Raw genomic sequence first — 23249 nt, 5'->3', positions numbered from 1 at the left:
AGTAGGGAAATTTAACAGCAACTTCTTTTTTTGCTGCTTGCAGTGCCACAGCTCTGCCTGCACAGCATTCAAGCCTTTCCAGTTCACCTCTGGGAATTAATGCAGTTGGTTGTTTACAGCTTCCAGGGCTGTTCATGTGTGTGAGAAGGAGAGCATGTGAGTGTCAGCATCCGTCATACTTCTCTAATCAAGCTGCTTCAGGAGATATTCTTGATAGCACCGCTTTGCATTTCGGGGCACACGCTTTCACCCGGGGCTGCTAAAGCTGCACTGCAGCACCCAGCTGTTCTGTTTGAGACAGTTTTGCATTGAGTTAAGAGAGAAGTGCCTCTTTGTTGTATTTGTTGTAGAAGTTGTATTTCTTATTCTGCATTCCTGCTCTGCTGTTGAATCACGGAAGGAGAGAGATGACATAGAGATGTAGGTTTAACGCCCGAGAAAGGGAAAACAGATAAATTGGGATTTTGTCCCTTGCAATGCCAGCCAGTCGTGTCTCTGGTTTTGTCCTTTCCCACTCAGTCTCCTGCCTGCTGGCTGGTTGCCTTGCCTGTCTATCACCCTCTCTTTTGCTTTGGATTTAGCAGGGGGACTGAACACCTGCAGCCATGACGACCCACGTCACTCTCGAGGATGCCTTGTCCAACGTGGACCTGCTGGAGGAGCTGCCCCTGCCAGACCAGCAGCCATGCATCGAGCCTCCTCCCTCCTCCATCATGTACCAGGTGCTGCAGCTCCCCGAGGCACAGGGTGTAGGGAGGGTTGTTCCAGTGGCTCATGCAAAGCACGGGGCCACACGGTGCTGTGAGAACCAGCTGAAAACATCCGGGGTTCAGTGTAGGGGAGGAAGCGTCCAGAACAGATCTAGCCACAAATCTGTTCCCAAGGACTTTGAAAGGAAGGCACCAGAGATTGGTGAAAGGGACTTTTAAGGCCGAGCAAAAATGAGGACCAGAGTACATGAATGGGTTGGAAGCAGGAGATAAGATTTGTGATAACAGCAGAAAGTTCTCAGCAATGTTTATTTGTGCTCGTATTTCTGTGCTTCCTTTTCATGGTCGTGCGTGCATCGAACTGAGCAGGGCAGGCTCAAAGTCCTGCCTGGCTTTGGCTGGCCTGTGCCTCTAGCACAGCTGGAGCTGCTGGCAAGTGAGGGAGGGCAGCTGCTAGAGCCACTTCTCTGCCCTGAACAACTCAGATTTAGCTGCAGCTGCACTGACCAAGCAAAGCTTGGCAGGGGCCCAGGGCACAGCTCCTGCTTTTGCTTCCACAGTGGGATGCCTCTGCTGCTTGGCCACCACACCCTGCCCTATAGCACACACCCAGGGTTAAATATAATAGGGGGTTCCTCTCTCCATCCTGCCACTCCTGAGTTGCTGGCTCAGCCGTGGCAGTGTATAAACACACCAGCACTGTGATTGTTGTGCCTTGTACGCAGGGCTCTGGAATTACAGGATCTCTTTCAGCAGGTCAGACCCCGGGCTCATTCCAGAGCCTTGGTATCTCTGTGGGTTATCAGACCCAAAGGTCATTCTGGGCTGTTCAAATTTCAGCTCTGCCTGAAAAATCTTGATGTAATTATTTGCTTATCTCTTCTTTCAATAAATTTTAGCCTTTACTGGCTTGTATCTCATGAGAGGCTCAGGGTCCAGCCTTATGGCACAGCCTCCTTTCAGGGCCAGGAGTGTGTGCACACAGCTGGGCCTAGAAGTCTCCTCTAAGCTGGATGTGGAGATGTTGGCCAAGCCTTTTTCCTTATCACGCTCAGTTTGTGTACAGCCCTCTCCCCTGCTAGCCAGAAATGCACATGCAGTCTCAGCTTTTGTTGTCACGTTGGTCACATGTGATGTCCTGGAGGCACTAAGGAGAGTGGCCCTGTGGCCACAGGTCTGTGCTCCCAGCTTTCCTACTCAGGAAATCAGTTATTGAGGGGAGTGTGGTCGCTGCAGTGCTGCTGTCATCACAAGGAGCAGCTCTGGGTGCTTGGGACCTCTGTCTGCCCTGCAGCAGATACCATCAGCCAGCCTTGGCAGAGGAAATTACCCAGCACAGAGCACGTGGAGGGCACTCCAGAGAGCCAGGGGAGCTGCTTTTCCATCCCCCACCTGCCTCTGCCATTTCTTGCTCCCCTGTCCCAACCCAAAACTGTATCACAGCTTCCAGAACAAATGTCTGTCCCAACAACTGTTGGTGCTTGCAAGAGCAGCAGTAGCACTGATAATAGCACCTGGATGAGGGCTGACTTTCATATTTATGTTTTCCAGACAGTTCATCCCCTGCCCTTTCTCTGTGTTTATCCCTTACACTTCCTGCTGACAGGATGTGGTCTTTCCCTAGCAGCCAGGGCACAAACAGAAGTTAATAAAGCTGCATCTGTCTTTGAGTTACTCAGCTAAAATCCTTAGAGTAATTGCTGTAGCTTTTCTTTCTGGTGTGGCTGCAGTAAAGTTGGGCTTGATTTTACAAGGATTTGTCAGTCTTGACTGCCATATTTCCACACATATTCCCTGCAGGATGACCATGTGTGATTCCAGAGCATCTCAGGGTGTGTGTATGTATGAAACTACTTCAGACCTAGAGGTGCAGCACCTCAAATAGTTCCCAAGCTCCTCCCGTGCCCCAGCAGCCCTACTAATTCTGCTTTTTGCCCACACATCCCACGCTAGACTATACCAGGTGAGCAAACAACCAGCTTGTTTTAATCCCCATCTCCCCGTTTTACCCACAGGCTAATTTTGACACAAACTTTGAAGACAGGAACGCCTTTGTGACAGGCATTGCCAGGTACATCGAGCAGGCCACGGTGCACTCCAGCATGGTGAGTCCCCCAGCCCTTGTCCCCAGGCTGCTGAGCCTCCAGTGCCTGCCCTGTCCCTCCAGCACCCCTGTGTCTTTCAGAATGAGATGCTGGAAGAAGGCCACGAGTACGCCGTGATGCTCTACACGTGGAGGAGCTGCTCACGAGCCATCCCTCAGGTATTCAAGCCCTTCCCAGGCAGGGGGGCTCCCAGAGCACCTCTTTGGTTTTGTCTTGAGTGTGGGTTAGTTTGGAGTGGAGACAGAAGAGCAGGAGAAGCAAAGCAAAGTAAAGCAGATGATGCTGGGAGCCAGCCATGAGGAGATCTCTGCTGTTCTTGGGTGCTGTGTATGTGCTGCTGTGCTGCTGTTGCCTCCCCTGGCTACACCTGCAGGAACCTCTGGCTAAGCTGATGGCAAGACAGCACTGCAGATCATCTGTTTAGTGTCCTCCCTGTGACATTTGTGCCTCTCTGAGCAGCTTGTGGGATCCCTGTCCTTTGCCCCTGTGCTCCCCTCAGTGCTGTGTGTGATGGAGGAGCAGAGAATGCCACAGCAGAGGGTTCAGTTACAGATGGATCAGGTTTGATCTTGCAGTGGCCCCTGAGCTTTGCCATGGGTCACTTGGATGTGGCCAGGGGGGTGCTGTGCTCGGCCCCCTAATCTCCCTGTGTGATAGGTTTAAATAAGTTTATTTAAATTGGCAAATCAAAACGAAGACATAATTTGGTGCACTGGCCGGGAAATCGAAATTAAACCAAGACACCCTGCTTGGTCAGGTGCAGCTCCCTGCTCCATCAGAGACTGTGGCTTCACAGGTGAGGAACAGAGCCTGCACCTGAGTGTGCACCACTCCTCCCTGCCCTGACTGCATCCTTGTGGCCATTGATGCATGGTGGGATTCTCAGGGCTGTGTTGAGCAAGGCCAGGAGCTGGACTTTGATGATCCATGTGAGTCCCTTCCAGCTCAGAATATTCTGTAATTCTGTGGCACTGCCTGCCTGCAGCAGGGACATTGGATTGCCCACTGCAGAGAGGGCAAGGCTCCTTTGGCAGTGTCCCCCATGTCAGGCTGGCTGACGTGTCCCCCCATGCCCTGAGAATCAGCTGCTGGGTTACTGAACCCAGAGCTGTCAGCCCAGCACAGCCTTCTGCGAGCAACAGCTGCAGAGCAGGATGCCCTGGGCAGCTGGTGTTTTCCCTGTAAGTTTGATAATGACTCCAAGTAACTGTTTTGGAAATGAGATGGATGACAACTGAGTAAGTCCTTAAATTTAGTTTCCCAGGAGCCCAGCGACAGTGACTCAGTTCATTGCTGTCAGCCACAAGCAAGCCCAGTGATTTTAATGGATCCTCCACAGAACCAGAATAATCCCAGCAAGGCTCTAGCAGAGCTGCAACCTGGTGCCTTGTGTGTCTTGCAACACAAATATCAAATAACTTCATGCTACAACATTCCCACATTATACAGCAATCCGGACTCCATATTGCTTGTGTCCTATGCCAGACAAATTCATTAGGACACTTTTATCCCCCAGAGTCAGGACTGTGTACTTTTTAGAGTGCATGGAGAGAATTTCAGATCTGAAATATCCCCTTTTGCTTTCACCTGTTGTATTGTGAACCAGTTCCTTCTCAGGTCCCTCTGTTGCCCTTGGGTGGGGACAGGACTCCCTGTGAAACAAGGAGGAGACGCCACAGTGACCCACAGCTGGCTTAGAAGCTGATGCTGACACAGATGATTTTCTTTGCAATGCAGGTGAAATGTAATGAACAGCCAAACCGAGTGGAGATTTATGAGAAAACAGTGGAAGTCCTGGAGCCAGAAGTCACCAAGCTTATGAAGTTCATGTATTTTCAGGTAAGTGGTCATGGAGAGAGGCAAAAATAATCTATTTACTTTGGTGTTAACGTCCTAAGCAGGGCTGTGCTATCCTTGCCTGCCAGGACAGCCCCCAGCATGTCTCTTCCTTGCAGCCACCTGAGCAGAAACCTGAGACCTGTGTGAGGGAAAATCTATGTGTCCCTTGCTCAGCCCCAAAATCTTCTATACAGGTTGGGAAGGAGCACACCTCAGCCCTTCAAGTTTATGGAAACCCAGAGCCCCCACTATTTGGAGCTAAGAGTATCACAGGTTGCTGGGTTTTGGGGATGTTGGCTGATGTGAAGAGCTGATTCTCCACTGCCACATGGCAGTCACAGGGCTGCTGTGGGCTCCCCATCACCACCTGCATTATAACTGCCTGCAGCTGAGTTTCACAATCATTTTTAGGGTTTATATCCTGTGAGGTCTTTATGTCCAACCTAAAAAATGCAGCCTGGTTTTGCAGAACACCCCCCACTCGGGGCAGGTGCAGCTAGAGTGTTCGAGCCCCTTTCTTCCCTCAAGCACTGAGCCTGTTTGTCAACAGTGATTTGCAGCAATGCTTCATTGCATGGGAACAGCAGAGAGGAGCCTTGGAGCCTCCATCCCCAGCTAAAAAATGCTTTTTTTGAAGGGGCTGGTGGGTGGAGGGGGTTGCCATGGGGTGCGTGACCCTGTGCCCTGCCCTGCAGCGCAAGGCCATCGAGCGGTTCTGCAGCGAGGTGAAGCGCCTGTGCCACGCTGAGAGGAGGAAGGACTTCGTGTCTGAGGCCTATCTCCTCACTCTGGGCAAGTTCATCAACATGTTTGCTGTCCTGGACGAGCTGAAGAACATGAAGTGCAGCGTCAAAAATGATCATTCTGCTTACAAAAGGTGAGAGGGGACAAAGCAGCAGGAATGGGGGGCAGGACTGTGCCTGGTCTGCAAGGGAGCCCCTGGTGTGACCAGCAATGAGGCAGGAGGACATCAGGGCTGGAGATGGGGTATCTGTGCTGTCCCAGGCTCTCTTTGTGAATTTAGGCAGATCTCTGAGCCCTGTTGTGTTTCAGTTCCCTGTGATGCAGGGCGGGGTCTGAGGCTGCAACACTGCTGCAGGTCAGGCAGGGAGGGTGGCTGGTGACTGTCTCCCGCTGGCTGAGTGACCCTTGGTGATGTTGGATTTGTCCCTTCCAGAGCTGCCCAGTTCCTGAGGAAGATGGCAGACCCCCAGTCCATCCAGGAGTCCCAGAACCTCTCCATGTTCCTGGCAAACCACAACCGCATCACTCAGGCAGGTCTCTTTTCCCTGAGCCTCTGAACCTTTCATGAGCAGAGAGAAGCAGTGATCTTGCTGAGGCTGACAGCACTTCAGAGCAGGCTGTGGCAGCAGCTTTTGGGTCTTTGCCACTGACTCTGGTGGTCTTTTGGTCAGGCTGTATAATTCTGGAAATGTCTCCTCATGTGTCGTCCTGGGTGGCTTTGAAGGCTTCTATGCCAAGACAAAGATGAAGGTCTAAAAGATGTAAGAAGAGCTCCAGGAGGTGAAGGTTCTGCCAGAACTTCATCCCCTGCAGCTGCCTGGAGACTGCAGCTCAGCCCCTGTGGCCCTCCACACTTCACAGGCTCCATTAGTTCTGCTAGCTGGTTAAAATATTGCAGAGACAGGAATCAGTTTGCTCAGAGTCACCCTCCTGTACATCTCATTGTCTCATGTTTGGGTGTTGTGATCAGTCTGAAGAAGAGTTGTCCTACAGAGGAAGGTTGTTCTTTCCAGGTGGAGCCATGAGCTCAGTCTTCTTCTGGTAAACTTAAGAAAAGCACACAAAGGAGGTTTGAAGGAACCTCTTCTTCTTCTGCTCTTAATCCTTGAAGTGTTTCCTGCGTGGTTTCTGCTGTTCCTCTGCCTGTGAATGATGTGGCTTCTGTTGTGTTTCAGTGTCTGCACCAACAGCTAGAGGTTATCCCTGGCTATGAGGAGCTGCTGGCTGATATTGTCAACATCTGTGTGGATTACTATGAAAACAAGATGTATCTCACCCCCAGTGAGAAGCACATGCTCTTAAAGGTGATGTTGGGCCATGCTTGTGGGGCTGGGTGCTTGCATAGTTTCACTGTTATTTCAGTAACATGAAATTCACTCCTAGGACAAATCTCTCTTCAATTTCTTGATTTTTTGCTCCTTTGGGTTGAATTCATCCCTTCTCTGCAGAGACAGTGTTCTCTGCAAGTTGCTGTGAGTGCTCTGCAGGCAGCAACAAAACTGCATTGCTTCCTCCTTTTCCTGTTCCCTTTCTGATCCCTGGTGCTTTGTATCCTCTGCTCACTCAGTGCTACTCTCAGTCCTCCCAATCACCTCTTTTTGTAGCTGAACAGGCTGGACATGGCCCTGAGCTGGGGATGTCCCACCCAGAGCTCTGAAGTGGCAGCTGTGCTGGGCAGTGCCCGGAGCTGCCTCTGTTCCTGCCCTAGCTTGGACCTTCTCCCATCAATCCTCTGCTGTCCTTTATGGCCTTCTCCCTTATTCCCATATAAAAATCTTCCTTCCTCTCTCCCTTTCCTCTCCTCTTCCCCATCTCCATCTCTCTGTTTTCCCCACAATCCTTCCCAATGCTGCCAGCAGCTCTGCCTGCCTGGTACTGAGCACATGGTGGCTGAGAGCACTGGTGGGTGCCTCACATCCTCCAGGGCTGGATGGGGTTTTTCTGTTGTGCATGGAAGTGCAGGAACATGGGCTCGACCTGTGTAACTGCAGAGGACATTGGAACTTCACCTGTAACCCAGAATTTTCTTCCTGATGCCCATTCCCAGCAATAATTCCCTGCAGATTCTCCCAGGTTTGTTTTTCTGGCTGTAAAGAGTCCTCAAGATAAACATGCCAAAGTATCTCTTTGTTTGGTGTGTTTGTCCTTGCTGTCAGTCAGTTATTGGCAATGATTGCAGTCACTATTGCCATAAAAACTTCATTACAATGGTGTGAGTCAGCTCAGGTTCTCCGAAGGGTAATGTGGGGAGTTTGACTCTCTGTAATGATTTGTACTGAATTAATGGAGGGGAAAAATCAATCCAGGAGAGTATTTTAAATTCTTCTCCAGGAGTAAACTTTTGCCTTTGGGTGGAGAAAATTTTGGGGTTGTTGTTATGTGGAGAGAAGAGGTATAAGTAGCCAAGAGAAGCATCTTTTGTTTTTGCACAGAAAACAGAATCAATCCATCCTGTGTCCTCTGCCTACCATGTGCATCCTGGCAGATACAGGCACATTTTAAACATTTCCTCATGAGGGTCAGGTGGCAACAGGAACCTGAAATGTTCTTTCCTCATGCTGAGTGCTGGAGAACTGTCTTTGACTTGTGCTGCTGACTTCATGCTGACAAAACCTTGGCTTTCCATCTTCTCCAGGTGATGGGGTTTGGCCTGTATCTCATGGATGGGAATGTCAGCAACATTTACAAGCTGGATGCCAAGAAGAGAATCAACCTTAGCAAAATAGACAAATTCTTCAAGGTCAGTGACCTGTCTGTGTGAGGCTGGTGTTTATTGCACACCAGTGGATTAACAGCCTGTACCACTGCACGTGCTGCTAGCAAAAAACAAACCACAGGAATCATTTCAGATCCAAAAAACCAAGGGTTGAGGGACTATCTAGGCCAAAGGCTGAGGAATGGAATTGCTGTGAGCAGGCCTGGGCACAGAGCTGCAGCAGGGGTGAGGTGAGCAGTGCTGACCCTCAGTGCCTGCAGGGCTGTGGATGTAGAGCAGTTCTGGGACTGGCTCTGCTCCCAGGGCTCTGGAGCCAGTGGGAGCTGCAGCTCTGGCTGCTTCCTGCCAAGGGGCAAAGGATGGAGAGGCTGTTTCATGGATGAGGGAAGGATGTGCCTGTGTGACATGGCTCTTCTCTCTTTGCACATTCCTGAGGCAGGTTTGCAGTCTGGTTTCAGGCCACAGCAAACCTGGCTGGTTTGCGGAGGTGTGTGTGGATCATGGTTCTGCTTTTCTCTCTCTCTGCAAGCTGCTGAGCTGAGGGACAGAGAGCACAGCCAGCGAGCCAATGTGTGATCTGGCAGTTTTATTTCATGTATAAACTGTGCTTCCTGCAGCACAGAAAAAGCCTTTGGGGGAGTTTGTGTCAGCTGGGACTTGGTGGTGCTCAGCGAGATCTTCAGAGGGTCACTGTGGTTTGATGAACCGTTTTTGTCTTGTCTGAGATGTGGATTTTGGGGAAAGGCCCATGAAACCTGGGTGGCAGGGTAAGAACCAGCTGCACAGCCTCTCTCTGCTGGAGCACATCTGGCCATAGTCTGAGCACAGCTGGAGGCCAGGCTGCGTTGTTCTGGGGCCACTCAGCACAGGAAGGGTTTGGGATAACCCTGTTGGTGGAGAGGAGGGCTGAGAGCCCACACAGCACCTCAGGGAAGGTGGTGCCTCCTTTCCACTGCCTCTGGGCACAGGCTGGGTCTGGGAGGCCATTTGGGTTTGGAGCAGCTCAGCTGTAGGAGGCATGGTGGGATCTAGCAAAAGACAAATGAGTTGGTGGCAAAGAGCAAGAGGAGAGCAGAAGAATTTCCCAGATGGAGCAATTAGTTTGCTTTGAGACCTTCCTGAGTCCTTTATTAACCTTTCCCCTGAGATGGAAAGATTAGTTTCTGTTACCAACACTTGCTTCAGATCAGGGAAAATGAGAAGGTGATGATTTGTGGGAGGGCACAGAGGGCTCCTTCCCCTCTCTCTTCCAGCACCGTGGGTTGTCCCTGGTACTTCACCCAGAGGTGGGGTGAGGAGCCTGCATGAAGAGATTGGTTGTGGTGTTGGACAGAGGATGTCTCCCTGCTTATTGCCCCGAGGTTCAGTTTATGGGTGATGTGCTGGGTGTGTGCAGAGAAGGAAATAGGTGAGCCCAGCTTTGCTGAAGGTTGATGTGCTGGGTTTGTGCAGGGAAGGAAATGGGTGAGCCCAGCTTTGCTGAAGGTTGATGTGCTGGGTTTGTGCAGGGAAGGAAATAGGTGAGCCCAGCTTTGCTGAAGGTTGATGTGCTGGCTGCTGCAGCCTCCCCTGAGCGAGTGGGGACCTATTTACCCCAATTGGCATCATTTCCTGGTGACAGCCCCAAGAGCAGGGGGCCACAGCACCATAACCTTATAGACAGGGCAGTGATGAGATGTTTTAAAACCCTCCCATCACTGGGGAGACTCTCTGCAAAGGTGATTTATCATGTCATTCTTTAAGTCTTCTGCGTTTTCCCTGGCTCAGCTTTGCTAATTCAGCTAAATCTCTAAATGAAGCCTTCAGTGTAATCTGTAGAGTTTGGTCATCTTGGTGCATTTAGAGAGATTTGCTGTTCATTGCAAAGTGCTGTGGGCCATCAAAGAATGAGGTAAAATACCTTCCATTGCATGGAGTGACTTTCTCCTTTCCAGCTTGATTTCCATTTGCACTTCTCCAGCATCTACTGTGGTCTCACCTCATCTCTTAAGTACCACTCCAGACTATCAGATCTCAATAAGGAAAGACCAACTTCTTCACTACATCTGCTTATTGCCTTCTGATTAAATTTCTAGTGGATTGTCCAGGAATTTGAGTAGTGAAAATGAGCTACCCCTTCATTTAAACCTTTTATGGAAGTGGCAGTGGGACAGCATTACACATCCTGTGCACAACTCAGCCTGAGAAGTGTGTGGTACTAGGACAGGGAATTTGCCCCCATCTTCCCTGAATTCCAAATGCAAGGCTTTTGTAGCTGGGTGAAGTTGAAGCTTCGTATTTTATTGATGAGATGTCAGTAGCCCTTGGTTTTTGTTTGCAGGTGGAAGTTTAATGAAGGAGAGACCTGTCTGAGCTTGAGGTGTCTTCCGAGCAGCTGGAATTTATTTCCCATCCAAAACCTTCTGAGAAGTAAAGGGCAGGCAGAGCCTTGTTACATTGTCTGTGTCTTTCTCTTTATGGAGAAGTTTTAAGACACATCACAAGTAATCACAGTGCTGAGTCCCTGGGGAAAGCTCACGCCTTCCTGAGTGTGCAAAACAGCAGCAGGCTGGCTTTTCACCCCTCTGTTCTCTTGAAGAATTGGGCTGGGAGGCATTAAGCCCTGCTTAGGACCACACTTCTCTCTTTTTGTTGTAAAAAGAGCCTTTCCTCTGGCTGGTGCCAGCACTGAACTGTTCTGGCCATAACCAGCCTGGCAGCAGTGATCCCAGGGCTCCAGAGCATCACAGGGGTGATGTCCTCCCACAGAAAGCCTTGTGATCATTCTCAGTCATTTCCTAGGTGTGAAATGACCCTGGGGGTCCAGGTTTGCACTTCGCTTCAAACAGCCTGACACTTTCCAAAGCTTCAGAGGTTCAGCATGCCTTTTTGGAGTCCCTTGTGTTGTTCTGGGCCAGGCTCTATCTCTCTCTCTCTCTCTCTCTCTCTCTCTCTCTGTCTCTGCCGTGTTTCAACCATCTTTTGTTTTCTTTTCCAGCAGCTGCAGGTGGTTCCTTTATTCGGCGATATGCAGATAGAACTGGCCAGATACATTAAGACCAGTGCTCACTATGAGGAGAACAAATCCAAGTGAGTGCCTGCCATAATGTCTCTTGGCTTTGTGTGTGTCCTGAGGGCCGTGGGAGCCACGGCCCCACGCGTGTGTGTCCCTGTGAGGTGTGAGTGCCAGCTCTGTGTGCCCGTGTGTGCCTCCCTGTCCCTGCATGGGGAGATGTCCCGGGGGTGCAGCCAGCTCCGTGTAGCCATCCCCTGGGAGCAGGCAGGGCTGGGAGGGGGCTGGCAGCGAGGCAGGAGGAAGGAAGGGTGGCTGGTGCATGGATTGGGGCAGCGCCGAGTGCTTGCGAGCTGTGTGAGTGTGAGCAGCGTGTCCCTGCTCTGGGGAGATTTTAATCCGCACTTTGTACCCCAAGGACAAAATCCTCCAGAGCATGAACACAGCACTGGATCTCTGCAGTAGCCAGGGTGCCTCCTCTACCTCGGGCAGGGTTCATGAAGGAGGACAGCAGCAATGAGGATTGAACCAGAGGCTCAGATGCCCTGGGAATTAATGAACTGGAAAAGACTGAATGTGGCACTAACAGCTGGATGTGGCACTCAGTGCTCTGGTTTAGTCACAGGGTGGTTGGACTTCACGATCTTAGGGGCCTTTTCCAACCTCAGTGATTCTATGATTGTGAATATTGTGAGAGAAGAGCAGGAGTGGAGGGCTCAGGAGCAGCCTGGGCTCACGGGCAGTTTGCTGCTGCCATCAGAAGAATCCACAGATGTTGTTTCAGTCACAGCAGCCACGTGAGAGCCCCACTGGTGTTTGTAGCTTTGCATCACGTTCAGTGATCACCAGAAGAATCATGGTTAGGTTTGGATATCCTTGGAATAAGGTTTGCAACCACATACGAGCAAAGCCTGTCTGAGCTGTGTCTGGCTGTAGTGGTGGGTGGCAGCCAGGCTTTCACCAGGCAGTGACCTGTGGGATTTCCACCTGTGGGACTGTTCTGTGTGGAAATCAGGTGTCTCTGGTGTCTGTGAGCAGCAGCCAGGCTGGGCTGTCTCTTCAGCAGGACAGGAATTAACCTGCAGTGCCATCACTTCTGTTTGCTCGTCCCCTTCCACCCCAGAGGGTCTGGCTTCTCTGCCTGCCAGGAGCAGCCCTCCTCCCCTGCCCTCCCAAAAACTGGTTGAAAAGTGCCTGTTAATTGTTCAGGAGAGGTTTGAAAACAACGTGGCAAAACTCCTGAGCAAAAAGTTTTCAATTAAAATTGGGGGGAAAAAAAAGAGAAAAAATGAGATTCTGTGTAATGTGAATTTAAAGAATATTTTTGAAAACATTTTAAAAGAGAAAAATTGTCTGAAGATTTGCACCTTTTTATCCCAAATCATTCAGAAAGCACATTTCAACAAAACATGTGTCAGCAGCATTACTCATTTTCTCATCTCAAAACCAAGGGAGCTCATGGGCTGTTTTACCTGTGCACAATTTTAATGTGTGTCTTTGAAATCTGTCTCACCAGGTCTGTGTGCTGTACTGTACTGTACTAACCAATGTTTCTTCCTCACTCACTTGCCTTCCCAGCAAATTGCATGGGACTCCCAACTCTAACTCTGCCAAGGTCCTCCATGTAATCCCCATTTCTTACTAATACTGTTTTTGTCACTTTCTCTCCCTCCTTGTCTCCGTGCAAGTGGAATTAATGGGTGTTTTTGCTGCATGGCGCTTTGTTTCTGCACTGTGGAGTAGGTTGTGTGTGGCAGGGAGGGCTGGGGCAGCCCTGGCCAGTCCTGCTGACCTGCCCCAGCCTGGTGGGGAGCACGTGGAAACGGGTAAGAGCCAAACAGGGGGACTGGGGGAGGATGGATTTCACAGGGGATGACGTGGGCCAGCATTTCCAGGACCTTCTACCACCACAAATACTGGCAACAGGTGCAGTTAAGTGTAGGTACATGTGCATGTCCATATCAGGGGCAGGTTTCTCACTTTCCTTTTGTGTGGCCAGTCTAAATTGGAGAACAGGACTGTCGTAAGATGGACAATCATTTAGGAGGAAAAAACCGTATAATCTGAACATCTACACTGTGATGACAGACTAAGACATGAGAATTTCACTTACAGACAAGTGCTTGCACAAAACATTTTGGTGAGCCATTCTGGTTCTGTATCTGGGGCTAATACATTACAGGGAGAAAGGAGATATTAAATTAAATAACCCTGGTTTGTCCCATTCCTTCATACAACTGTGGCTTTGGAAGGGGAGTGCTGCCTTTTTTTAGGATGACATTACACTGTTGCATGGTACGGATGGCTCAATGCAAATGAAAATCTAGTTCAGGTAATCATATTCAGCACATCATTTATACTCAGAGTTGTTCACTGAGCTGGTAGCATCAGCCAGAACCAAAAACAATGGGAGGGCTAGTTCTTTGCAGAGCTTTTCTTTGCAGGAGAAGGCAGCACAACCCAAAGTTGTAGTGAAGACCTCTTAAGGGAATGATTATCCTCAGGTTTAGCAGAAAGGATGCAGATAATGCAGGTCTTTGAAGTTCAAACTTCCTGAAAGCTTGTCCTGTGATGGCCTGGGAAATTGCCATCTCTGCCCTTGGGGTAGGTGAGCCCACATGGAGAGCAGCCTTCAGGGTGGATGGAGCAGGCACATTCAGGCCGAAAGGTGAGGCAAGTGTGAGACCACCTCTGGAAGACCCCACACGCCATAGCCACGGCACAGGCTGGCACTGGCCACGCGGGTGGCGTGCCTGGAGCAGGCTGCAGCGAGCACAGCAGCTGTCCCTGGGGCGTCTGAGCTGGAGCTGTGTCCTGTCCTTCACACCGTTGCTCTTTTGCCCAGGTGGACGTGCACTCAGAGCAGCATCAGCCCCCAGTACAACATCTGTGAGCAGATGGTGCAGATCAGGGACGACCACATCCGCTTCATCTCGGAGCTGGCACGCTACAGCAACAGCGAGGTGGGTGCAGCTGCACTCCTGCAGCCAGGACAGACACAGGACACTGTGGCAGTGTAACAGTGCTGGGAGCTTTGCACTACTTAATCAGTGGTTTGTTTTAGTTTGGGGTTTTTTTGTTTTTACTTAAAGCTAGGATTAAAAAATACACGAAGGAAATGGATGTTTTCGTGTTCGGGCTTGGTTTTTTATTAAATTTTATCAAAAAGTACAGGGCATTCAACAGCACTTCGAGCTACCTGCTAGAAGCGAGCAAAATGAAGTAAGATCCAGCTGCTACAAGGTCTCTTAGAGCTAAACAGTCCAATAGAGAATTAGTGCCTATATTATTCATCCTTTTAACCCAATAACCAAATTCCCGTGACTCTCAGTGTAGCACTGACTGACCAACCAGAAACTACTACCTGAAACCATGAAGAAGAAGGAAGATGGAAGATGAAGAGCAAAAGGGACACTACCTTAAATCTTCCATCTTGTCCCATACTTATTACTGTGTTATAAAAACCTCAAATTTAAAACGCTCTACCATATGAAATCCCATACTTCTGTTTAACTACACACCTATGATTTTAACTTTATCACTCAAATTTAGAAGCTTTCTCTAAGGCCTCAGGTCAAAAGCAGTGTTCTCCAGGGAGTCAGTGCCAGAAAGCACAGAAAGATCAAAAACCCCAGGTTTCTGGGATCCAGCATGGCAGGACCACGGTCTGTCACAGATGTACAGAGAGGAGGGATGAAGGACACGAGTGGAACAAACTGCTCTTGATGCAGAAATAAAATAGCAAGTTATGGAAGGCTCCTGCAGGTACAAAGTCATGTGCACCAGTAGATCTACAGCAACAGCTTCTGCTCCTTGGCCACAGCTTCGTTAAAATCAGCAGAAAAAAAACCTGGCAGCTAAATGTTTATAATCAAATGTCAGAGCACCAATGACTTGCAAATAGGGCTTTTCAATTACACAGGCCTGTCAGTCAGGGCTTGAGGAAAGATCACCAAGGCATCTCTGTTCTTCTCATTACTCAATGCCAGTGCCCTCTCTGATGCCATTGGGACTGTTTTTTGCACATGTGTGATCCTCATTCATCAGTGTCAGTTTAACAAATTGTAGCATTCTCAGTTGCTTCTTTTTTGGCATTTGTAAGAGCTTATTTGAACTTTAATCGGTAAAAGACTCTCAAGGATTTCAGTAGTGTTAGACCATCAAAAAGGAATGGGAAAGTGGAATAAAAACAGCCAGTTATTTGCTCTGAGGTGACAGGTCAGTCTCAGTTTTTTTATAGGAAATAATTTGACTGCTTGTGTAAAAAGAGCCTTGCCAAGGTCCCGTTTCCTGAGGGATAGTGATGCTTTACTCAATTCTAGCTTGGTCATAGGATCAGGAATTCATTTCAGGTGGGATGTGGGAGAGAAATCTGTTGACTGAGTGAAGCCCCTGCAGCAAGTTGCTGACTGTAGCCCTGACATGATGTGATGTCTTCCAGGTGGTCACTGGCTCAGGCCTGGACAGCCAGAAGTCAGATGAGGAGTACAGGGAGCTCTTTGACCTGGCCCTAAGGGGGCTGCAGCTGCTGTCCAAGTGGAGTGCCCACGTCATGGAAGTGGTGAGTGCATCCCTGCATCACTGAAAGTTTGGGATGAGTCTGGGTCTAGAGCAACTGAAACTGTAATTCAAACACCGATGGAAACTCTTAATTTGCAAAGTTTTGACCATATCTCAACACAAGTCCGTGGATGTCAAAGGCCTGATATGACTGGCAGCCTCCCATTGGCATATGGCCTAATTTAGTCTTTCTAGCCTATCTTCTTCCTCATTGCAATGTTAACACGGTCTCTTTCCATCTTCTAGTACTCTTGGAAGCTGGTTCATCCCACAGATAAGTTCTGTAACAAGGATTGCCCAGGAACAGCCGAGGAGTATGAGAGAGCCACCCGGTACAACTACACCAGTGAGGAGAAGTTTGCCTTTGTGGAAGTAGGTGCCACTTGCACTGGAGTCACAGCCAGTCCATGCTGGTTTCCTGTCCGTGTTCCTCAGGCCAGGGGAAGAGAATGGCAGGGTGTTCTCACCATATTCTGCCAGTTCCTTATCCTTGTGATCCATATTAAGGGATTAAGGGTTCTCACATCCCTTAATCTGGCCTTTAAATTGCCCCTGGCCAGCACTGGGTCTGTCGTGGAGCTGACATTGGCTCTATTGACAAGCTTCCAGCAGCTTCTCCCAGAAGTCACCCCTGTAGCCTCCTGCTTCCAAAATGTTGCCACACAAACCCAGAACAGGGGGCTTGCAGAGCAGTGTGATCTGGAGCAAGAGCATTCAGGAGCTGTGCAAACACAAGAGATGCTCAGCCAGCCCCCAGGACACATCAGCTCTCAGCCTGGCAGGCTGTAAACAGTGGGAACAGTCCTCTGAGCCAGGCTCTGGGAGACCCTCACCTTCCTCCTGCCTTACACAGTCCAGGGTGGTTTGGATGTTGCCTTCTGGCCTCCTCCACTGTGCTGTTGGGCAGGAAGAGCTGTACCCACACATGGGTGTTTCTTGGGATTGTGTGGTATTAAAGTTACCAAGAGATCAGGAGTAGGAACAAGCAATTGATGATATAAATGCTTTCCTCAGCTTCTTGTGATCTGTAAATCAGCCAACACACAAAATTTAGCTGCCTGATTACCAGGCCTATGTTACTTGAGTAGAATTAATTCATCCCAGATTCTCTGAGTGCTGGATTTATAGCTCTCTTCACACCATGGAAAAACAGCGAGTCCATCTGGGTTTAACTTTTTCTTCAGGTGATTGCCATGATCAAAGGCCTGCAGGTGCTGATGGGGAGGATGGAGAGCGTCTTCAACCAGGCCATCCGCAACACCATCTACGCTGCCCTGCAGGACTTTGCCCAGGTCACCCTGAGGGAGCCCCTCCGACAGGCTGTCAGGAAGAAGAAGAATGTTCTGATCAGGTCAGTCTGTCCCTGAATGCAGTGCAAAACCCATCTATTTTATCTATACATAAACCTATCTATTGTATATTTGTAATATACAAGCACTGGTCCTGTGTGTGCTCCAGTGCACAAGCAGCCAACAGTCCTTGGCCAGCAGCTCCTCCAGAGGTGACTTTTGGCCATCATCCCACCAATACCAGCTGTGTATGATGCCACCTTTCCTCTCATATGTGCACAGCCGTGGGTGTTTTCATCTTGAAGTAAAACCGAACTTAAGCCCTGCTTTCCCTCTCCCCCCACTCCAGTGTCCTTCAGGCAATTCGGAAGACAATCTGTGACTGGGAGGGAGGTCGAGAGCCTCCAAATGATCCTTGCCTGAGGGGTGAGAAGGATCCCAAAGGTGGATTTGATATTAAAGTCCCACGACGAGCTGTAGGACCATCAAGCACACAGGTATGGGAATGTCTGTGTCCTGTGTGGGGAGTTCATGGTTTTGGAGCCATGGAGGAGTCTCCCACCCTGTGGATTAGCAGCTGTTTCCATGCTCTGTTCTACAAAGTCTTCATGCTGTTGTGTGTTAAATGTTGCTTTGATGCCTAATTTGTTGTGTAATTCCCAAAGCTTCTTCTTTTAGGGGTTTAATTATCTCTAACACTGAAGGATAGTGGCTTATGTGTGCAGAGGGTGGTCACCACCTTGCAGAAGTGTTTTTTGTTCCCAGAACATCAAGCCTGTGTGTGATGGTGTCTGGAGAGTAGTAACTGCATGTCACCTTTTTTTCCAAAGCTTTACATGGTGAGGACCATGCTGGAGTCCCTCATAGCAGACAAGAGTGGCTCGAAGAAGACTCTGAGGAGCAGCTTGGATGGGCCAATAGTCTTGGCCATTGAGGAGTTCCACAAGCAGTCCTTCTTCTTCACCCACCTTCTCAACATCAGTGGTGAGATTATGGCTTGAACCCAGCCCTTGCATGCTCAGAAAGGCAAAAGCAGATCAGCTTTGCTCCTCGTTGACCTCTACAGAAGGATTTTCCTTGTTTTTTCCCAAGTGTCCTACTTCTGCCTGGTTCAGGCATGCTTCTGTGTAGTAGTCATTATGTAAACAGGGCTGTTAGCAAGAGCAAATAGCTGCAGGTGGTAGTTTATTTTCTAGGACTGGACTTTCCTTCTGTCCCAGACAAACTGAGCCACTGAGCACAGTTATTCTTCCAGAATAACTCTGAGCCATTTGAGTGTTCTCCCTGGCCCTCTAGAGCAAAAGGGGTGATCCCTTCCTTCTTCCTGCATTACCAAGTGCTCAGGCAGCATGGGCATGGTCTGGGTTTAAAACCAGAGACATCCTAGAAAAACATTCCATACCCAAAAGCAAGGCTGCAGCAGCTGCCTCCTGTGTCACGCCCTCCCTGCCTTCCCCAAGGGAGTGACCTGGGGGTAACAGGGACCCTGTGTGCATTGCAGAAGCTCTGCAGCAGTGCTGTGACCTGTCCCAGCTCTGGTTCAGGGAGTTCTTCCTGGAGCTGACCATGGGCCGCCGCATCCAGTTCCCCATCGAGATGTCCATGCCCTGGATCCTCACAGACCATATTTTGGAAACCAAAGAACCCTCCATGATGGAGTAAGAGCTTATGGGCTCCCCTGGGGCCGTGCACGTGCTGGGGTTTGGGATTTTGTTCAGGAAGAAGGGGAGGCTGGTGATGAGCAGTGTTTTTGACGTGGGAGGTAAATAGATGTTCCTTGGTGTGCTGTCACATGAATGTGCTGTGTGAACACCTCCCTAGCAGACACAGGGGCGACTTCCTGGCACTGGCACTTCTTTATGTGTCATAAACAGCAGCTGGCAACTGTTGGGATGTGGGCAGGACACGGTGGCACTGTGGCACTGTCACCTGCACACAGCACTGAGACAGATGTGTCACCAAAGGGGGTGGGCCCAGCTAAGCCACCTCAACTTTTTTTTATATGTGGGATAAATGATGGGAGGAATTGCTATTCTGCAAGTGTAATCATCTTCATAATGCCTTCCTCGTTAGGAAAACCTGTTTTTCTGTTATATGGGCATTGTCAGAGCACTCTCTGGAGTGAGGGCAGGGTGAAAGCTTTTTTAAGGGCAGAGAAGATGGAAGTGTTGATTTAACAACTCATAATTAGCTCACTTCCAGGTCAGTTGTAGCTGCTTCCTGCAGAACCCAGGGATAAAGAGGGACTATTTGAGGGACCACAGGGAGTGGCAGTGATAGGTATGAAGTCGAGGAAAGCCTTTTTTTTTGCATCAGGCAGGGCACGACATGCAGTGACTGCAGTTTGTGCTGATAAGCTCCAGAGTTAATTTTAGATGTGGTCTGTGTTCTTGCCCTCAGGTATGTGCTGTACCCCCTGGACCTCTACAATGACAGTGCATACTATGCTTTGACCAAGTTCAAAAAACAGTTCTTGTATGATGAAATTGAAGCTGAAGTAAGTTCTCTTCATCTTTATTGTATGGAAAAAGCTCACTGGGGTCACACTGCCCTGCTTGACCCAGCAGTTATCTGGGCACCTTTCTCCTGAAAGAAATACCACATCAGACTGTGAAGTTTTCAAAAAGATCAGCAATTCCAGAGACCTTACAGACTCTCCTGATTAAGGGCCTCAGCTCAGCTGTACCTTTAGGGAACCGTGGAACCCAAAAGCTGTCAAACACCGGAGACATGGCAGAGTCTGATGAGCAGAGAGTTTGAGACATCAGAGGAAAATGAGAAATTCCCTGAGAGGGAAGGATGATTGAGGGTGGGGGACCAGGACCTGTAAGAACATGCAAAAGCTATGAAGAGAGAAATGTAGTTGCAATTTTCTGCTTACCTTCAGCATTGTGAGAGCTGCAGTGTGGTTTTTGGATAGTGTAACCTTTAATACATGTTTGTGTTAAATGGGAGATCTGTGTTGGGTTGTATTGATCTTGTGTGCGTAGGAAGGAGCTGTTCTGTGCTGGTGCCACCCTCACCAAGTCTTGTTTTTTCTCCCCCAGGTGAATTTGTGCTTTGATCAATTTGTGTACAAGCTGGCAGATCAGATCTTTGCCTATTACAAAGCAATGGCTGGCAGGTAAGAGAACCTGACTGCTGATGGTGACTGATGAGATCGCTGCCTCCAAATTGCTGTTCACCAAAAGCTTTCCCTCAGGGAGCAGCCACTGCAGGAAGACAAAACATAGATCATCCCTGTCCCCCAGAGCTGGCTGTCCTCATCAGATTGGTGTAGATGGGGAAAATTAATTAAGGAGACACAGCTAAAACTGAAAAAATAATAATTGGCATCCGAAGTAGCTGTCAGAGTACAGTTTGTGAGAGCAGCAGAAAAGCAAACTGAGCTTATTACAGGCATGTCCTTGCTTGACTTCTGTTTCTGTACCAGGCAGAGGACTGGAATCCTCCCATCTCTACAAAACAGGAATATGCACTTGTCCTCACCCCAGTAAAGCAGCAGGACTTGTTCTCCCTTTGGGGAGATTGAACCTTTGTGGCATATCCTCCTTACCAATTTAAAGGGCATGGATGAAATCTAGTGAGAGTCTTCTTCTTGTGGGCCCAAAGGTGAACCAGCTCTTCCATGTGACTGCACCTTCTGTCTCCAGGTCACATTTGGCCTTAGAGAAGGAGGACAATCACCATCACCAACCAAATGTTCCCACAGCAGATCTTCAAGGAGGGGAACCACCCAGTACCTGGCACTAATATCTTCCAGCACATTTTTTTATCTTTTTGAATGTTTTAGCTGCAAAAGACAAGCAGGGCAGTCCCCAGATAACAACCACTGCTCTGTGATTGAGTGTGCAAAGATTTCTTGGCCTTCAGAGCCAAGGTTAAAAGAAGGGCAAAAACAACTCTGGAAAGACGCACAGAGAAGCTGATAGTGTCCATTTCGATTTTCCTGACACTGCTTCCCTTTTTCAGTGTTTTACTGGACAAACGTTTCCGGGCTGAGTGCAAGAATTACGGGGTGATCATTCCATACCCACCATCCAACCGCTACGAAACGCTGCTCAAGCAGAGGCACGTCCAGGTACAGTGCAAGGCCAGTACTCATCACCCCTGGTCTGCCATCCTTTGGGTGGTGGAGGGCATCCCAGTTGAGATCAGCTTGTAGCTGTGGAAAGGGGTTTTAACCCTTTAAGTGTGGCAGAAATAAGATGCACAGCTACATGGTCTTTCATGACAGGAAGAAAGAGCCAAGTTTATTCAGAAACACACTTGGTTTTATAGCATGACTGCAACTCCAAGAGTAGAGAAAAGGTGATTGGTTCAGAGAGAAGACACCCCATTGCCAGGGCCTGGGCACACACCACAACAGGTGTTCTATCTTGTTATTAATTCCTTTTTATTTTGACCAAATTATCACCCTGGGAGAAATTCTCCCTAGCCTTGAGCTGGACCAGCTTATCGGCTGGGAACAGAGCTGAAAAGCTCCAGCCTGGAATATTTTTCAGGCTCTAATTTTCTTGCTTACTTACTATGTGTCCCACATCAGCTCTGGGCTGAGAAGGATTGAATCTCTTTGTGACACAAAAATGAGTTATACTCCACATTTCCCTCCTTCCTTCCTAAGTAATCAGCACTCAACCAAGGCATTTGCACCGCCACTTTCACATTTAAGCAGACTTGGAGGTTTGGTTTTAATTTGTGTGTTGACTAAAAAATAAAATACCTTTTCCCCATCAGTATATAACGTGCAAATCTCTTCTTTTGCCAGTTGCTGGGCAGATCAATCGACCTGAACAGGCTCATTACCCAGCGCATCTCTGCAGCCATGTACAAATCATTAGACCAGGCCATCAGCCGCTTCGAGAGCGAGGACCTGACATCCATCGTGGTAAGAACTTGTATTGACTCTGAGTATGAGCAGGGAGACTAATACACTGCTGAGGATACACAGTCAACTGTTCTCTGTTTTCAGTTCCTCTGCAGTAGGTTTCAACCAGTCATGTATCTTCCTTTATGCTGCTGAGTCTTTGCTGTTTCTGTTTGTGCAGCTTTAATTGCCTTATTATCAGACCATTAAGTATCCGTGTAAATCAGAAGGTGACAGCTTTGCAGAGCTCATATGAGAGAGTCCTATAAACTGGGAGAAGGAAATCTTGGTTTTAATTCCCAGTTGGATGAAGGTGGCTGTGACATTGTTCGTGTGTGTACAGGATTTGCTGTCTTTGATACGTTACAGGACCATCAGAGTCAAGTAGTGTAAAATTACCAGTTTCCACCTTTGGAGGATTCTGAGGTGAAAGCCAGCCAGTGCTCAGTGGGGAACAAATTAATTCCACTTCCTGCAGGTTCACAAAATACTAGACCAGGACCCCCTTGAGTGGAAGTGCAAGTGGCCTTGGCCGCTGAGTTAAATTGATACCTTTAGTTCTGCATGCTTGTGGATAAAAAACCATTCCCCTGGCAATTAAATCAGCTGTTTCTGTTGTAATACATTGCATTTTCTGCTGCTTTATGTGCTGCAGGAGCTGGAGTGGCTCTTGGAAATCAACCGGCTGACTCACAGGCTGCTGTGCAAGCACATGACTCTGGACAGCTTCGATGCCATGTTCCGCGAGGCCAACCACAACGTGTCCGCGCCCTATGGGCGCATCACCCTCCACGTCTTCTGGGAGCTCAACTTCGACTTCCTGCCCAACTACTGCTACAACGGGTCCACCAACAGGTGAGCAGGGAGAGCAAGGCCACCTGAGACCCTGCTTTGCCTTCCAGAATGTCAAACCTGCCACCTAAAACTGACACGCATTGCGGTGAGGTTTGTGCTCCCTGTGGGATGCGACAGTTACTCTTAAAATGAAGTTGAAACCCACCATCTTCCTTTGGTCTTGAGAATGTTAGTTACAAATTCAAGCAGCAGTTAGGCAGTGATTGAAGTGGCTCAGGGTTGGTTTACTCGGCAGGGGAGCTCTGGTAGCTGCTCAGATACTGTTTTCTTGCCTGCCAAAAATGAGAAGAAATCTCTCTTTTGGTAGGTTGTACACCACCAACAGATCGTGGCAGGATTTTGCATTCCAGCTGATGTAGCTGAGGAGATGAATTCTAACTAGCCTGCAACTGCAGGTCATCCCAGCCCTGTGTGTGCTCTGTTAACCAGGCTCTCACCACTTCCCTCCCCAGGTTTGTGAGGACAGCAATCCCATTCACACAGGAGCCCCAGCGGGACAAGCCAGCCAACGTCCAGCCCTATTACCTCTACGGGTCCAAGGTCAGTAAATGAGCCACAGCAGCCAGCAGGGG

At 49.1% G+C, this 23249-nt stretch overlaps 1 protein-coding gene across 2 annotated transcripts in view; it reads left to right on the top strand.

The window, feature by feature from the left end:
- The window catches only part of CYFIP2 (cytoplasmic FMR1 interacting protein 2), a 51150-nt gene that overhangs the window by 5738 nt on the left and 22163 nt on the right, over positions 1-23249 (top strand). Inside the window, exons 2-23 of one of the 2 annotated variants that reach the window (XM_088173540.1) lie at positions 582-722; positions 2726-2815; positions 2896-2973; positions 4553-4654; positions 5350-5531; positions 5832-5928; positions 6574-6702; positions 8034-8138; positions 11095-11183; positions 13952-14069; positions 15548-15667; positions 15913-16038; positions 16851-17017; positions 17305-17452; positions 17786-17939; positions 18457-18613; positions 19356-19452; positions 20003-20079; positions 20928-21036; positions 21724-21843; positions 22478-22677; positions 23130-23217. In XM_088173540.1, coding sequence (XP_088029666.1) covers positions 606-722; positions 2726-2815; positions 2896-2973; positions 4553-4654; positions 5350-5531; positions 5832-5928; positions 6574-6702; positions 8034-8138; positions 11095-11183; positions 13952-14069; positions 15548-15667; positions 15913-16038; positions 16851-17017; positions 17305-17452; positions 17786-17939; positions 18457-18613; positions 19356-19452; positions 20003-20079; positions 20928-21036; positions 21724-21843; positions 22478-22677; positions 23130-23217 — 2670 coding nt within the window. In that variant the 5' untranslated portion in view covers positions 582-605. Of the gene's footprint in view, positions 1-581; positions 723-2725; positions 2816-2895; positions 2974-4552; positions 4655-5349; positions 5532-5831; positions 5929-6573; positions 6703-8033; positions 8139-11091; positions 11184-13951; positions 14070-15547; positions 15668-15912; positions 16039-16850; positions 17018-17304; positions 17453-17785; positions 17940-18456; positions 18614-19355; positions 19453-20002; positions 20080-20927; positions 21037-21723; positions 21844-22477; positions 22678-23129; positions 23218-23249 lie in introns of both variants that reach the window. The other variant, XM_014875935.2, reaches the window with a different exon arrangement.

The sequence above is a fragment of the Sturnus vulgaris genome, chromosome 15, assembly GCF_052056855.1.
Source record: "Sturnus vulgaris isolate bStuVul1 chromosome 15, bStuVul1.hap1, whole genome shotgun sequence".
Classification (NCBI taxonomy): Eukaryota; Metazoa; Chordata; class Aves; order Passeriformes; family Sturnidae; genus Sturnus; species Sturnus vulgaris.
Note: the sequence above shows the minus strand (reverse complement) of the source record. Positions and strands in the feature narration are given on the sequence as shown.